Source organism: Cavia porcellus, unplaced genomic scaffold (assembly GCF_034190915.1).
Source record: "Cavia porcellus strain 051 isolate PalLab524CR breed Dunkin Hartley unplaced genomic scaffold, mCavPor4.1 scaffold_18, whole genome shotgun sequence".
NCBI classification, from domain to species: Eukaryota; Metazoa; Chordata; class Mammalia; order Rodentia; family Caviidae; genus Cavia; species Cavia porcellus.
The window spans coordinates 39,860,476-39,878,438 of NW_026947501.1; the positions used below are offsets into that span (position 1 = coordinate 39,860,476).

The 17,963-nt window shown below is 42.5% G+C and overlaps 1 protein-coding gene and 1 long non-coding RNA gene across 2 annotated transcripts in view; one reads left to right on the forward strand and one right to left on the reverse strand.

Moving 5' to 3' along the window:
• Positions 1–2,147: 2,147 nt before the first annotated feature.
• The window catches only part of LOC134471423 (liprin-alpha-1-like), a 58,867-nt gene continuing 43,051 nt past the window's right edge, over positions 2,148–17,963 (reverse strand). The window contains exons 14-22 of the mRNA XM_063230333.1: positions 16,543–16,605; positions 16,022–16,044; positions 11,750–11,929; positions 11,569–11,666; positions 8,911–9,086; positions 8,548–8,616; positions 7,684–7,849; positions 4,865–4,934; positions 2,148–3,724 (exon numbers count right to left, since the gene is read on the reverse strand). Coding sequence (XP_063086403.1) covers positions 4,876–4,934; positions 7,684–7,849; positions 8,548–8,616; positions 8,911–9,086; positions 11,569–11,666; positions 11,750–11,929; positions 16,022–16,044; positions 16,543–16,605 — 834 coding nt within the window. The 3' untranslated portion in view covers positions 2,148–3,724; positions 4,865–4,875. The remainder of the gene's footprint in view (positions 3,725–4,864; positions 4,935–7,683; positions 7,850–8,547; positions 8,617–8,910; positions 9,087–11,568; positions 11,667–11,749; positions 11,930–16,021; positions 16,045–16,542; positions 16,606–17,963) is intronic.
• Positions 14,201–15,806, forward strand: LOC134471327 (uncharacterized). Its single transcript, XR_010040718.1, has 2 exons — positions 14,201–14,416; positions 15,312–15,806. It is a non-coding gene; the product is annotated as an uncharacterized LOC134471327 (long non-coding RNA).

Sequence of the window (17,963 nt, forward strand, 5' to 3'; positions counted from 1 at the left end):
TTACCTCTGCTGAGATGAGACGGAAGTGTGCTGCATGCTAAAATTTTCATAGATCACAAAGAGAAGCCAAAGACAGGACTAGTGGGCAAATTCGGAGAGAACATTGAACACACACAGGAGAGAGTAATGCAATAAAGATTCCAAACAGTTCTCCATGAGCGAGGAGGAGGCGGGAAGAGAAGGCAAACGATGCTCTTGTTTTACTTTTAACAAAATGGAGCTGGGAGTAGAGCTCAGCTGTACCATATTTGTCTCCCTTGTAACACTCACACACACACACACACACACACACACACACACACACACACTCCAGGTTAGAGGGCTGAAGCCTTAGTGATTAACATCTCTCCAGCTCTATAGCTTTTGAAATGCTACAGTACTGTTATACCACTTTATGAGAGACTTCTGTCCACCTGAAGACAAGAATGTGGACTATAGGACAGTCTCAGGTCATCAACTCAATTACCCCCATTAAGAGGAAAGGCCTGTGCTTTCCTGTTGGCCTCCTCTGAAAGGGAAGGGTGAGATGTCTAAGTATTTATAATCAAATCACAGGGAGCTGTTGCCAAATGGGGCGAAAGTAAGGCTCTCATGTGACACAGGATGGTTTTCACTGGGGTCCTTGAGGCGTGAGAACAGTTCACATGTGGATTCCTAGAGGACGCTAGGATGCCTGAATTGAACAAACTCCCAAACAAGGGTGAGCAGATTTCAGACCCTCCATCTGGGAGCAGCCCAGGCGGGGCTGAGTGGAGGTGACCCAAGGCACCCCTGAGAGCCACCCCTGCAAGCTGTAGAGGTGAGGACTCTCCAGGACTTCCCAGAGGAACTGCTTGCTTCCTTCTGCTACCTCCGCCCACTGTGTGTTCCTGCTCTGTCAGGTGTCACGGGTCTGAAAAACTGTCCTCAAGTAGCACCACAGGTCCTTTGTACTCATGGGTTCTACATCCAAGGAGTGAACCAACTGCAGACTGAGAATATTTCTTTAAAAATCTGCATCTGAATTGGTTTGTTGATGTGTGCTTATACTTCCAGCACTGTGAGGCTGAGGTTTAAGTCCAGCCTAAGCAATTTAGCAACTTACTGAGACCGCCTCAAAATACAAAGGGCCGGGGACAGAGCTTAGTGTGAAGGCCCTGGATTCCACCTCCAGCACCTTGGTGAGGGACGTTGTATCTGTACTGAATACATGCAGATGTTTTTTCTTGTATCTCCTAAAGAGCAAACTACTATTCCCATAGCATTGCCACTGTATTAAGTGTAAGTTATCCAGAGAGGACGCAAAGCATCTATGCAGGGACACATGCAGGTTCTACAAATATGATGTATTTTCTACCAGGGCCTGAGCAGCCATGGCTCTTGGGATCCGTGGGGTAAATTCCCTCATGAAATACAACAGATGACTGGAAGGCAAAATCACTGACTAATCATTGTCACTAGGGAATTAAGGCCAGGAAATGAGACATAAATGCATGTGGGATATTTGAAATGCATTAAGTGATATGTGGGTGTCCAGAATAGCAGCAGCAATAGCACTAGGATATGGACCATCTACTCACCTACCACCCAGGGACACACCAAGGAATGCGGGAGAGTCTGGCCTCTTCTCTCTGCTCTGCAAACCCCATTCAAAAACACACAGTTTGCAGGGAAAAAGGCTGAGAACCAAGAGCTCAAACCCATGATTACTCTGAGATGCGCCATGTGAAACTTGAAAACAGGAGGGTAACACTGTGTGAACAAAGGGCCTGACACAGCAGGCAAAGCTGAGCTTGTCAGTGTCCCACCCCCAACTGGGCTGGGAGCACCTCCCCGCCATAGTCTAACCAGACCCAATCTTCAGCAGGACCCCATCTTCTCTTGCCTCATGCCCAGGTACACTTATGTCATCCAGCTTTCTGTCCGGTGATTTCCATAGCGACACTACCTTCAGAGAACCTGCCTGGAGCAGGAAGCAAAACAGCTGTGCTTGGGCCAGGGATTTAGCTCAGTGTCATGAGTGCCTGCCTGGCAAGCATGAGGTTATGAGTTCGATGTCCGGTAACACACACACACACACACACACACACACACACACACACACACAATTCAGCTGCACTTAACTTTTAACAAAATCATGGCCTATTCAAAAAACTCTTCACTGGCAGTGAAAAATGTTTCAGAACTTTATTGGAAGAAAGCAATAAATAATACTGTGATTAAAATAGTTCAAAAGTATATATGTGTATATGACTGTATACTTTGTTACTTACTCAGAAAGTTCCACAAAAATTAATAGAAAAAGGGCAGTAATATGGATTGTACAAGTGAATTGTATGCATAAACTAAATTAAAAAGGCATGCTGCGTCTACCTATGTATCAGTTGCACAATAAATAACATGCACCCTGATCTGACTCCTTCCTTGCTGGCTTTTTAATATGCCAGTGAAAAGCAAGTTACATTTGCTACTTGTTCAATCCAAAATGGCTATGTCATCAAAATCTAAAAATGTATGACTAGTTGAAACATGTTTATAAACCAATGTAAAAAGGTGACTCACATATGAAAATTAAGGCCTTGATTAGTTAGAGTAGTACAACTTTATTTTCAGGGTTTCCTGCTCTCATCTGCTCATGCACCAATGTCTGTGAGATGTGAGCACAGTGCTCAGTGATTGGTCCTCTAAGAATAGCTGGAGGCACCTTCCACATGCTCACAGGAAAGAGGCAGGGAAGGTTCCAGGCTGGGGTCCACCCCTGGCCACTCCAGCCCTGATGAGAGAAGCTCCCAGCTCATGGCTTCTGGTCAAGTCTCTGAAGACAAGCTCCCCAAGTCCAGAGACAGGATGGGGAAAAGGGAACCAGTGCTAAGAAAGTTCCATAGTGCTCTGGTGCAACGGTTCAGTCCCGACTTTATTAGACTCTGATTTCTTGCTAAAAAAAAGGACAGTTAAGGTCAGTCAACCTCAAAATATGACAACTGCTTGGAATGAAGCCTCCTGATTTTTTTTTTTTTTTGTCTTTTTTCGCTTTTATCGGTACCAGGGATCGAACTCACGACTTCCTGCTTGCAAAGCAGGCACTTATGCCGCTGAGCTAAATCCCCAGCCCCTACCTCCTGATTTTAAAATGACTGATGTAGAGCAAGGTGAAGGATAATGCACATTGCTTATGTCACAACAATTTTATAAATGTAGTAAACTGGGCTGGGGATTTAGCTCAGTGGCATAAGCACCTGCCTTGCAAGCAGGCAGTCCTGAGTTTGATCCCTAGTACCGATAAAAACAAAAAAGACAAAAAAAGGGTAGTAAACTAATTTTTTCAGGGATGGCTTATCATTAAAAAGTTAAATAGTAATAATTATAATATGTGCACAATTTACAAAAGCCGTGTATTTGTTCATAGGGTTTATACATACAAGCATTACAGTACATTCATTTGAAAGACTAAAATTAGATATAAGAACATGAATTACTTCCAGAGATATTTATAGCCTAAACATAGATGAAAAAGTAAGTAACTATATAAATGAAAAGTCCTAAGTTTACAAAAATAGAAGAAACATTAAATTCTAAAATATTTTCTCTATGTTATTGATGAATTTTTCACTAATTAAAAACTCTGTTATAAAATATCTTAGGAGTCCATATAACAAGTATTAACAGCGATTCGACTGAATTAAAAAATGTAGTCTCTGTTGGATTCAAAATGCTGCATATCATCTGTAGAAGTAGTGCAGGAAAACTGGAAGATAAAAACAAACAGAAAGCCTCTCTTAACACACACCACCTGGAAAAGGACCATGACTTCAGACACACATGCTGGGGCCCACTTCCCCAGGCCTCCTGCCTCCTCCCTGCTGGAGCGTCAGCAGACAGAACACTGAGGACCCTGCTCATGGACTAGAGAGGTTTTACATTTTGTGACAGTTTTAAAAGTTAAAGTTAAAAGACTATGGAGCCCATCCCAGATTCCAGCTGAGGCACTGAACACAAGCACAGTAGGCAGAGCTCCAGCTGGGGTTCTGATCACGGGTCAATGACACCTCTGCCATCAGTCAGTCAGAGCTCTAGACCATGAGGACACAAGTGGCTCACTGGCGCCCAGGCATGGCAATGCAGCTTTGTGTTTAAAATGTCTGCCATGTATGGTGGCACGTCTGCAATCCCGTATGTCAGAAGGCTGAGGCAGAAAGATTGCAAGTTTGAACAAGGACTAGATGATCTAGGAAGACCCTGTCCCCACTAAAAAGGGGATGGGGTGCTAGGGATATAGCACAGTGGGAACACTCTGGGTTCAATTCCCCATATATGTGTGCGTACATGTGTGTTTGTAACAAAGCCAGTATAGGAGCTGTGTACCACTGTGTATAAACACAGTGGAAGAGATGCTTCCCAATCTCAGGCTCTGGCCTCCTGGTGTGGTCAGCTTTTGGGGTGCTTTTTTCCTCAGTTGCTGCTTTCCTGCCCACCCCCCAACAATGGCATCAGCAGATCATCACTTCAAGTGAGTAGGCATTTTTAGCTTTTAGGAAAAAATGGGAACGAACGTGTTTTTCTTTAAAACTGGAGACACAAGGGACACAGGAGAGGGGAGGTAAAAAGATTTAAGATGTCCTAGTACAGGTACCAACTCTCCATGATGAATTTAAGTACAACTAACTTACTAATAAAAATAAAAGTTAACAGAACAAAAATGACACACAGCCCTCTTTATGGTCAGCTAAAAACCAAAATCGCCTTGATGGGTACAGAGCTACTATTTCTGTCATTTTGAAGTTCCCCATGTAAATTGGCATGGTCTAAACCCACACTGTTAGCCCTGTTACAGCTTCACCCTGCTGTACAGGGATGATCTCCAGGGATTACGCTGCTCTCTACTCACCAACAGGAGGCTTAACAGGAGGAAGTCCTGACTGTCGCAGAATCCAACTTCTGTGTTTCTGATACACTGCCTGTTCCAACAACCATGAGAGGAAGTATGCAAAAACAAAGTGCTGTTAGTTTTAACACTTCACACGGGGCACAGGTAAGACACACATCTCCACACCTACAATGGTGTCTACTGAGGAATCCTAAGACTGCCTGGGAGAGTGAGGCAAGAGCATCAGAGGGCTGCCCAGAGTGGTTCTGTCACCACCCAAGGGGACACTTGCACCTAAAATAGCAATAGGGCCCCTTGGAAGTGCAAACCACCTCAGTGTGCACATACAGAAAGGACAACCACCTAACATAGCTACTCTGCAGCTCCTTAAGCCACACTTTGATATAGCAACTGGACTTTTCCTTGTGCCCTACAGCTAGACCTCCAGGAATGAATGGGGTGAATCAGCAGCACGAAGGGGAGGAGGGAACCCCAGCTGCTCTGCAGGCACTGCTCTCAGGGTGGGTTGCAGGCAAAGAGGCACAGCCCAGAGGCCATGGCCAGTGCTTCTCAGAAGACTAAAGCTTGTCTCAGTTTCTACAAAAAAGGATGGAGAACACGGAGGCAGGGGTCCTTGTTTGACAAACACTGGGTGGCTAAACAGGCAGTACAGCCCTGTCACAAACTGGGTAAAGAGCTTGCAACATCTTCTGCAGATATTTACACTCCCAGTTGTACAGTGTTTTGTTTTCCTGCAAGTATACCAGGAATACTTCTTAGCAACATCTTGCCATAGCTCTAGAAAAGACAGATAGCTGGCCGTGTTGGTAAGACTGGGCAGTCATTGTAAACCTTCATTCTAAAGTCTAGGAGACATGCTGTAATTTATCTTATACTCTCCACCTCGCAAGTCATTTGTAACAGTCCACCTTCTTACCAATGTGGCATAGACATCTTCTATGTAATTTACCCTGACAACTTTTTCTATTCAATCCATTTAAATTTAGTGTTACACAGTTTGCCTGCACATGCCTGTAATCCTAGCACTCTGGGAGGTTGAGGCAGGAAAACTCCAAGTTCAAACCAGGCCTGGACAATTTAACAAGACCCTTTCTGGATAATAAAAGAAGGGGTGGTGTGTAGTACAGGTAGAAGGCTCCCTCCCCAGTACCACCCCAAACCCCAAAACAACAACCACAACCACAAAAATGCCACCAAAAAAACAAATCAACAACAAACAAACTCATTAATACTACCCTTTATTTTTGTTTTGTTTTGTTGAAACAAGGTCTCCCTGTGTAGTTCACACTGGCCCTACAATCCCTGTGAATTCGAGGCTGGTACTGAGCTCTCAGCAACCTTCCTGCCTTAGCTTCCCCAGTGCCGGGATTACAGGTGATCTCCACATCCAGCTATGTTAATATTGCTTGCAATGTTCAGAGAGAAAATGTGATTCTTATAGTGAAACAGAAATTGAAGGTACAGGGCAAACAACAGAGTACTCATTTAGACTATTTAGTAAGCCAATGGAAATTAAGCTCAAGGCCCGTCACAGCTTACTTACTTATCTATTTTATTTATGATACAAGGTCTTCCTATGAAGCTCAGTATAGCCTTAACCTGGATTTATGATTCACATACATCTCAGATTCATGATTTTCCTGCCTCAGCCTCCCAAGTACTGGAATTACAGGCATGCACTTCCATGCCTTGCCAACATTTGTAAGACACCTTGAGGGAGAAAGTGTTAATTCTTAAGAACTTACTAGTTAAAAGACACACTGGAAAGTGTTCAGCTTTAAAAAGTTTATATAAATGTATTTTCCTCTGATTTTCATACAGGCAAGAAAGAGAAAAAAGGAAAACTACCTACACAGGGGGCTAACAACAGGAAACTTGTAACAACCCCACTGGTACAGTTTATACAGCACAACCATGTACATCAGGAATGAGAAGGAATGAAGTCTCCACCTAACACTGAGATTGTCAGCAATGCAGAGGCTCAGGACTCCATCAGCTTCACCCACATGACACATTGAAGCATCAAAATCACATTACTATGATGCCCAAGTTACAGATATGGAAACTGAGGCACAGCACAGCTACATGACTTGCTCAAGGTCATGTCCCTGCTACCACAAGAGCTGGATGTGGATGTGGGCTCTCTCAGGACCCTATCAGTGCCTTTTACTAGGTGGGCAGGACTGTCAGGGACTCAAGGTCTCCTCTCAGCCAACTGCACTCTTCAGTCAGCAGTTACATAAGGGCCATCCCGACTGCACTGGAAAGGTCAATGCCTTGCCATCTCTCACTGAGAAGGCAGCAGCGCTGCCCTAGCGGTCTCCACAAGGCTTCTGCCTTCTTCCCTGTCCCTCTTCAGGTGGCACAAGGTAAGTATATGGAAAGATAACACTGGAGGGAAGGGAAAAGGAAAGACAGAGTTGGCAGAAGCTGGAAGTTGTGAGCTAAAGTTTACTCTGCCATTTCTTCTAGTGTGGAGAGAAGTCCCAAGTGTCACACTGCAATTTTCCTGGCAAGCCAGTGCTGCCTGCCACACACTGCACCCCACAGGTGCATCAGCCTCAGCCCTGAGAGCACAGATGGGTGCTCCACTTTATTAGTTGGGCAAGGATGCTAAGGTTCAACCAGACAGATTTTTTAAAAATTCTATTATTGTTGTTAACCATTTTCCAACAAATGTTAGGGCTAATTCTGAACCATTGACACCTGGGCATGCAACCAAACTCAGATGCTTTGTAACACATACAATGGCCACTCTAGGTAATTATTAGCGCGCACATGCTCCCAGCCAGTGTTGCATTACATGGCCCACCACATACCATCCATCTGGATCTCATTGGGCTGCATAGAGCAGAAAGACTTGGAAGAAGAGACTCGGAAGTTTGCAGGGAGTGTCTCTGATGACCCAGTTGCCACGCCGTGAATGGCCTTTTCTCTAACCTTCTCTCTCCATGAAGGTGCTCTCCTAAAGTGTTTGTCATCCTCCTGGCAAATGAAAACACAGAACAGGCACACTCTAATAAAGATAACTGTCCTTCAGAAGGACTCCTAAGCCCCTGACTGTTTTGCTTTACTTAGCCTTTCCTGGTGACCTTCCAATGTGCTGCACACACTGGAACTTCAGTGTGAGAGGAAACATGACTACATTCCTGCTGGGCCCCAACTGGAGAAACGAGGGCAGTCCTGGGCACCAGGGATGTGATTTTCTCACCCATCAGAATATTTTATTTCTTACTGTGGACAAGCTCTTGCCTGCTATATAATGTACTTTTATTTATTTTCAAAATATTCTGGCTACAAATAATCCAACAAATGCTTTGCTTCCAGATTCAGCTTCCATCTTCTTTGTGAAAATCAAGTACTCTTGGAGCTCACTGAAGACAATCGTAATGTATGGCAACAGGTGAGTTATGATTTAGCATGAGGGGAAATTTAATATACTTTTGAAAGAAACCTTCCAAACAGAAGAACTGGGGCAGGACAGTCAGCTGTCACCAAAACACAACTTAAGACTTTGATCGCAGGCTGCAATCTGTTTGACAATATAGAAATAATTTTTGAAGGTTGCCAAAAATTAAGTAGTGGACCAAGAGCAAGGATCAGTAGTAGAGCACTCAACTGGCATATGTGAAGCCCTGAGGTTGATTCCTAGCAGTGAGAGGAGAAAAAAGCTGAAAACTTACAACATCAAAACGTCTGACAGTCCCAAGGACCAAAAGGTCGGCAAATTCTTTGTCCAAGACATTTCGAGCCTGAAGTAACAAAACAACAACTAAATATATCTGAAGGATGTTACACATTACAATTTTTTAAAACAAAGACTTCAAAGACTCACATGCTTGCAACACAAACTGGAAAGAAAAGATAGTGAAAAATCAAGCATTTGCTTATTTTGAACTACCATATTATAGATTAGTTATGGAAAGTGATTACTAGTTGTCTAGAGTTAAATTTTCTCTCCATTCAAATGAAAAATAAGTATTCTAGAACCACAGAAAAACCGAACACTGTGGCTAAGCAGACAGAGGCACAGACTCCGTTGTCACCTTTCTGTTCTCTGTCGGGATCTGTAACAACAGGGCCAATGTGTTGTAATCGAAGGCTTCATCTAAGGCCAGCTGTGCGCCATGAACCCCACTCTCTATGAGGTTGTTTGCATATTCTTTAAGGCCAATGGATATGACCCAGCGAATCACTCGATCATTGCTCCAAACAAGCACATCTGTGAAAGAACAAAACAACTGTAAATGTGGCTTCAGAAAACCTCTTCATCATACATGTCCTGCAATGCAGGGGAAAGATTCCTAGCATGGATCTTGATCCCTCAGTTCCTGAAAATGGACTCCACACTCACAAATACTGACAGACACACACCTAGACACAGCTGTTTTGGTTCTGCCTCATTCTAATAAAAACTTTCCCTTTAGAAGCCTCCCCTAGTGCACTCAGGTGTCACAGTAAGATTGTGGATGGGATATATTCAGGGAACAATACAGCATGATTGGCTGAGGATGTAGCTTGGTGGCAGATCACTTGCCTAGTATGTACAAGGCCTGGGGTTCAATCCTAAGACTGCAAAAACATCAGGCTGAGGGTCAGAGTCAGACCTAGCACGTATAAGCATGTTTCCTACACAGACCCCAGGGTCTCCTGATATGCTTCTCCATCATGAAAGGGGCAGATACCATGACAGTTCAGATACCTTGCTGAGTTCAACACAAACTCTTTGCTTCTGACCTTCTGACCTTCGTTTTCTTTTACTTTTTCTTGTTGTTGTACTGGGAATCAAACTCAGAGCCTTGTGCTTACCAGGTAGGTGCTAAGCCACTGAGCCATACCCCAGCCCCTGTGCTTCTGAAGCTTTGGTCATATCAACATCTTAATATATTACAAAGAAAGAATTTTAAAGACATTCCAGCATACTAGATTTTGGCAATCGTATATCATACAAAGATAATTATTAAATGTATTCTATTACAGACCAAAAAATTGCCACTCTGTAAAAATATATCTGACCACCAATCTTTTCAAAGACTGCTTTTGCCAACTGACAAAATATGGAGAGGGGATATAGAAAACAAATTAAATGGATTAATACATTTCATGTCTGATTTTTTTTCTCAACTTTGTTTTGGTACCAGGGATCAAACTCACGATCTTGCACTTGCCAGGCAGCCGCTCTGTTGTTGAGCTATATCCCCGGCCATGACTTTCTTTTCTAAATAGACCTCAACGTATTCTTTGTTTTAAAAGAATTAAAACCCAGGCCTTGCACAGACTAGGCAAGTGTCCTACCACAGGGCTACATCCCTGGCCAATAGATAATCCTTTATTTTATTTAGAAAAAGACATCAGAATGAGGATGAAAATAACAGAACCACGATGCAGCCTGAATGAATCAACTATGGAAGACTTGACACAGTGCTTGATCATTATTCAGTAAGTCTCATTTCTTCTCATCACTGCAGTGCTATTAGTAACTACCGAGAATTCTGAGAGACTCTCGTGAGCATGACATTCAGTGTTGTCTTCAGAGAAAATGCCTGTCCCTGTCATACTGAGGGGGCTGCCATGCCCTCTCCTACCTCCTGGCCTGTTTCTGACATGTCTTTCCTTTGCCCACAGGACACTCTGTGGTTTCTGTAAGGACTGCAATCCCAGTTAGTATGGGTGCTGTGGCAGGAGGGTCACAGGTGTAATCCCAGACCAGGGTACTTAGTGAAATTCTGTCTCAAAATAAATAAATAAATTACAAAATTATGGGTGCTAGGCTATTGGTTGCCTTGACCTCTCCCTCCCTCTGGGAGCAGAACTGTGTGCCCTGCATGCTGCCACAGGCCTTAGAAAAAGCTCCCAAAGCTGTAGTTTTGACCTCTATCCAGTAAGCAAAAGGCAGTGGCTTGTTTGCCTTGCTCTGATCTAATAGCATAAGGCAGAATCTCTGAGAGAGCGTATACAGTGTACAACAACAAAAGGAAAACTACATGAAAGAATGCCAGCACCAAGAGGGTAGCCTACAGACTGAGATAAGCACACACTGTCTCAGGGCACCCCTTTTCATCCCTCCTCTTGTTATCATGCCAAGCCAGTTGTTTCCACTTAAAAGTCTTCCCTGATTTATTTTTTTGTGGTACTAGAGACAGAAGCCAGAGCCCTGAGCATGCTAGGCAAGTCTTTTTTCACTGAACTACATTCTTAACACCCCTAATTTTCAAATCTAGTTTTAGTGTTCTGAGACAGGGTCTCACTAAATTGCCAGGTCGGCCCTGAATTTGTGATCTTCCTGCCTTAGTATTCTTAGTAGCTGGAACTGTAATTTGTGTAATTCCCAGATAAATGTATGATTATTTTGTGCTTTTTTTTTTTTTCAGTCCTAGGGATCAAACCCAGGGCAATGCAAGTGGTAAGCAAGTGCCTTATCACTAAGCCCTTGATTTCTTTTTGAGGTACTCAGGAATAAACACAGGGATTTGCACTGAGCTGCATCTCTAGCCCTGTTATACTTTTCATTTTGACAGAAGGTTTCACGGAGTCCAAGCTGCCTGGGCTAGGCTTGTGACTCTGCTGCTATATCCTCCCAGAGTGCTAGGATTGCAGGTATGTGCCAGCTCAGCTGGCTGCTATACTTTTTCAAACAGGCAATCACCCAGGCTGCCTGGGAGGCAGCAGGCATGTGCTGCATCCATCCGGCATAATGTACTTGCCTTTAACTACATCCTGACTTTCTTCTCTTCTTCTTTCCAGTTCTTTCCGATCATAATTTAACCTTTTCAGGCACATAAGTCCACACTGGAAGCTGTTCCTATTTACAAAATAAGGGGTTATTTAACGGTGGCAATGTGAAGTCTCTTGATCCGTTAGGAAGAACCACTTGCACTGCCTCACCTGTGAAAACTGTCAACCATTTTCAGCCGCCCCCACAGGTCTTTCTTGGTCAGATGGTCCAGCATCCGAGCATCCACAAGGCACTCCATGAAATAGCTTCGGTACTGAGGTAGGCCCAGGCTGGGCAGCCACTCATTGCCAATCCACTCGTGGTTCATGTCCCCATATGCAAGTGTCTGATTTCAACAAATGAGTGACATCAGTTCAGATTTTTAATCTAGACAACATTCTTAAAGGCTAAATGAATGACAACATTGCTTTTCATAATTTCTAAATATTTGGTCTCCCATTCCTACCTTTTCAAATTCCTAAAGTTTTATCCAACAGAAATCATATTGGCAAAATTTTATGACTCATTTAGGACAATTTACCAAGCTATAGAAAAATCATACCTGTCTATAAATTCCTTTTCTGAATTAGTTTTCAATATAATAATATAGGAATAAAGAATGATCATGACTCATGAACAAGTTTGAAGAATCAATTCAAATCATTCAAATGAGCTCTAGCTGGTTTTGATTTTATTTTTAATACTTTGTCTTCCTAAATGACAAGTGTATTTGAAAATCAGGAAAAGTAAATTTAAAATGATAAACGAACAACTAATGAGACTAAGAACAAAAAAAGAAAAATACAATTAAATTTAGAAGACTTCAACACTCCTCTCTTAACAACTGGTTCAATGTGCCAATCAAAAAACCAAAAAGGACTAAGAAAAGGAAAACAATCAGGAAGGCTACGGACAAAAACAATACTGTCAATCAATCTGACCCAGATATAACTTACACTTTTTCCTTTCTTTTTTTTTGGGGGGGGGTACTGGGAATTGAACTCAGGACCTCATTCTTGCAAGGCAGGTGCTGCAACACTGAGCTAAATCCCCAGCCCCTCCCCACAACCTTTAAAGACAGAGATTCCCATTATATTACCAGGATTGAGTGCAGTGGCTATGCACAAGCACTCCCTATGCAAAGAGATATTGATGCCACTCTTAGTATGATGTCCATCTTAGTTTAATGCCCAATTGTCATAGGACATTATAACAGCCAACTTCTGGGCTCAGTCTCTTGAGTTTTGGCAACTACAGGGGTGCATCATCACATCTGGCTTCAGGACATACTTTTTTTGTGGTGTGGTATGGTGGTGCATGCCTGTAAACCCAGCACTCAGGAGGCTGAGACAAAAGTATTTCGAGTTTGGGACTAGTCTGCACTACACCAAAAATAAGGAATCATGGTAAGTAGGTTTACTGACTCAGGAATAGGTTGGTTCACCAACTGAGGAGGAAAAAAAAAAATCAATGAAATTTGCCCAATTACGAGATCAGCAAAGAAAGCCATGTCTCATAATACCTTATGTGGCACAAGATCCATCATTCAGTTATGAAACTCAGCATTCTAGGACGAAAGACCCACCGCCTCAATCTATTAAGGGTCATCTACCAAAAGCCTGCAGCTAAAAACCTCACAATGAGGGACCAAATGTCTCCCTGAACGGAAAGAAGCACAAGGGGTGTCCACTGTCACCGTTTATGTTTGGCTGTGCTGGAGACCTGGCCACTGTAATGGCAGGAAAAACATAAAAATGGCATGAGTTGAGAAAGACATAAACCTCTCTTTATTAGTAAATGACACAATTATCATTGTTGAAAAAGTCTATGAAATAGCTATTAGGATTTATACATGAATTTAGCAAAGCTGCTGAATATACAATGAATACACAAAAATTAACATTTCTAAATATACAAAATGAACTGGAAATTGAGATTTTAGAAGTATCTTATATAATGGCACTAAACTGCATAAAATCCTTAGCAACCAATTCAACAGAATATGTCCAAGGTCTGTACAATGAAAAATAGACATGATATACAACCACTTCACAGAGAATGGTTCGTTATGCTCTCCAGCTAAGGAAGATTAAATTACATTCACAGGAATCCTAAGGTACATTGAGGAATCCTTTAAAATAAAAAACTATCCATTCCCATCCATCCCCTCCTGGCTTGAACTCAGGGTTTCATACCTGCTAGGCAAGCACTCTAACCTGAGCTACATCCCCAACCCCCTACAACAGGGTCTCACTAGGCCCAGGCTGGTCTCTAAGTTGATATCTTCCAGCCTCAGCCTCCTGAGTTATGGGATTACAGTCATAAACCACCATGCATGGCCTCCATGTTTGGTTTAGAACAATGGATTCCACTCTAGTATTTTATTTGTTCCAGTCAAGATACAAGGGATGGCTCAGCTAAGAGGAATGTTCCAATTCTAACAGAAAAGATTTCAAAACTTTCTTTAAATGATGAGTGACAAATATACCACTATGGTAACCATTAAGATACCTAACAATGTTACCATGATGCAGTCCTTTGAGTCATACTTTCATGGGCCTGGGATTCACAGCCTGAATATTTGATGTTTTCTGGCCTGCTGACTATGCTATCTTCTAATGAGTAGAAGAAATCTTCCAAATAAAAAGCTGTGCGGAAGCAAACCCTCCATATCTCTGTTTACTACTTTTGCAGTTGCTGATAATGCAGATTCTGACAGCTCAGACTCAGTTTGAGGGAGAGCCTCCTCCTCTCCCTGGCTGCCACCACAGCCTTCTGAAGAAGTGTGCAAAGGGACCTCATGCTCCAAGCATGGACAAGTCACGCTCAGTCTCAAGGTCAGTAAAATGCGAGCTCCACGAGAGTGGGACTGCAGCTGTCCTGCTCATTAATGGCTCCTGGCAGCTGGCACAGCCTTCTTACACAGCCAGTCATATCTTACATCTGATATGCGAACAGTTCTGACCACACTTGAGTGTTCCTTCCAAAGCTCAGTCAGGATTGAGGCCACCCAGTGCCAGCACGGGCAAAGCACAATGCTTTGTGCTAGCATAGCTCTGTCTGGGAAAGGATGGTGGCAAAGTGCACCAAGCTTCTGCAGAACATTGCATGTGGGGTAAATCTGGAATCTTCTGCATGGGCCACTTTTATGTGGTCACTGCAAAAAGCAAATGTTAAGCTTATTCAACTACACTTTATGTCTCTGATGCTATTTCATATTGAAGTGGTGACCATATTCTACTTTGTCTTTTGGAATATATTGAAACTTACGTAATTATGAAATGCACTGCTTAATTCACTGATGGTCATTGTTGGTCCTGTAGAGAGACCTCTAACTAGGTGAATTTAAGTGATTCTAGAGGCAGGGAGTATCTAAACCCAGGGAGGGAAACCCAGTTAGTAGCTATTCTCTTTCTTCTTAGTTTTTGTTTCTAAACTTTTTGTAATTTTGAGACAGGATTTTACTATGTAGTTTAGGCTGACCTTGAACTCACTATGTAGCCTATGCTGGTCTCAAATTTGCAACAAACATGCTTGATCAACCTCCCAAGTCCTGGGATGACCCATATGTGTCACCAAGTTCCACCTCTCTTTTTTTCAAATGAACAAACAAAACAAACAACCAAGTGCTATAACTGAATAACCTTTAGAAATGCAAACAGAAGCAACTGTTTCAAGCATCATCTTGGAATCAGCAAATTCTAATCTTAACTCATTTATACTTGCTTTCAGACATATGCTAACTCTTCTGAGCCCCCGAATACCGTGCCCCTGGGAAAAGCTGAAGAACTACAAGTCCCCTGGTACTGCACTGTGCCCACCAAAGACCCACGAGGGCAGAGGGATGCTGGGAATTTAACCAAGTCATCTGACTCAGACACTGTAAAACATGGGGCAGAGCTTTCTGTGTAGTGAAGAGTTAGGCAGCTGAAATTCAATCTCTGTGAAGTGATAAGCCTTAATTTCTGAGAACTCCATTACTAAGATCTTTAACTCAACACAGTAGGGCAGTACTTAGTCAAATAACAATATAAAGACATAGAGGGAAAGGCCCCGTGCCAACTTTCAGGTTTAGAAGTGTATTTCATGATTTTTTTCAGCAGTACATTTTAGAACAAAACTAACCCAGCAACGAACTACATGTACATAAACTCAGGAGTTGCCTAAACCAGGGGACTTTGTATAAAAGATTCTATTCATAAATAAAACAACCTTCGTTCAAAGTAATTTCCATGATCCCATATGGGAAATGTTCAAAATTATCCATGAGATGTAATCTTTAATCCTGTGATTTATTTGATTACATTCTTCAAGTCATTAATGATACTATGAATAAATTAAGATGTGAAAAACACCTACTAAAGCAGGTCACACAAGTTTACATCCTCAATTGCTTTTTGTTGCTACAGAGTGAAGAAATATTATAGAAAGACTCCAACCTTATCCAGCTTCCCTCCTCATCTTCCTGATGTTAGGTTGTTAGGAATGTAAAAGAACATAACTATTAGTATTAGTGAACTTTAGTAGTGTAAGCAAATTAATTCTGCAGGGAACATGCACCTTGACTGAGTGAAAAACATTCAAAATATCAATGCCTCATGCAAAAACTCATGAAAATCCAAGAATTTCAATTTTCCATGCAAGGAGCAGACTTTTTCCATGCCAACTAACCTCATACAGTAGACTGTTGGCGTTAGACAACCACAACGCAGTGCTCAATGGAGGTCTCTCCAAAAGGAGAAGCAAATTACATCTTCTCTAAATGGGGCAAATCTATAAACTAAATTCTTGTAAAAATCTAAAAAATGCAAATACGACTATACGCTATGAGCTAATAACCTAAAAAGAACACATTATATTTCAAACAAATGCAAATTAACTTTTGTTTTCAACAAAAGACAAAGGGCCCTTTGGTCTGGAGTAGGAAACCCACTTTGGAACATGAGCTGCAGGGCTGACTGACCATCTGAGATGTGGCTGCAAGTGTTTCCATCTCTTCATGTGTTAACCAGACATTTCCTGTGGTCTAAGGTGACCCCAGTGCACCAGCCACATCCAGGGCAAGGGAAGCGTGACAGAAAGGAGAAGGACGCACATATGAGCCACAGGCACAGTAAGGAGCCACGAGGCAAAGGTCACTCTTTGCACATTTTCATTTCAGGCACCCACAGAGAAAGCCAGAGATCATTAACACAGGCTCATCCTCTTTTAAACAATAACAGTGTGGTCGGAATATAAGGAGAACAGCACACAATTTCCAGATCACATGCTTAAAAGTATGGATGAGAACATACTTTATATTTCTGAAAAGTTACTTTCCCCAGTAACTGATGATTCAATACACAGTATTTTCAATAGTCTCACCATGTTGGAGGTATAGCTCATGATAGGGTTTTTGCCTGGCTCTCCCAAAGCACTAGGTTTAAGCCTCAGTACAGCAAAACAAAAGAATAAAACAAAACACACAGAAAGCAGTCTCACCCCAACACAGGCTAACAACAGGATGCTCTGGCCTTGGCTTCCTGTGGCTGCTTTCAGCAGATGATCCAAAGCCAGAGGAAGCCCAGGAGGCCAGGGCACAAGATAGTGAGCACAGGAGAGCCAAACAATGCAAACACCAAAAACAAAGCACTTGTCACCATCTGAGTCAAACCTGAGACTGATGGCCACTCTGCTAGCCCACTGTAAGCTCCCCAAGAACAGCAATTTCTGTGTTTGTAACTGGTGATATGGAGAGTCTTTCTGATGTGAGGTGTAGTCCTTGCCAATAGTTCAACTGAATCACAGAAGCTCCCTTTTGAAAGAGGGTTCTTAAAAGCTTTGAAAAAGCCATGCAGCATCTTCATTTCTACAAAGCCCACATTAATGTGGAAATAGCTGCAGAACAGACTGATACTGGTTACAAAACATTCCACCAAGGGAAAGTGTTCTTTGGCCATACGTTAAAAAAAAAAAAAAGGCTTATTGTTCATTTTCATAATTCTCTAACAACAAAATCTTCACACTTTTTTGTGTATAAAGTTACTGTAGGCAGACCTTGCTCTGCTGCTCAGAAGGATGTCTACACAGCTCTAAGAGTTTGTTGAACATCTAAATGAAAAACCCCTGAACTTTGCAACTTAAGAGCTGGCCTGCTCTTCCCTTCTAATAACCACCAATGTTTCATCAGAAGAGTCACCAGGAAGCTCTTTGAGGGCTCTTCACTACTCCCCAAGTGGACAGCATCTTTGTGAGCACAGGCATGGTTGGACAGACACATGCAGCTCCCAAGACCCAGAGCACCTGCTGGTGCCGTGACACACAACCACAGTGCATCTAGGAAACTCAGCATTTTTCCTCCTTTAGTTCTTGTAGGGAAAAAAAGACATCCACAAAGAAGAGAAG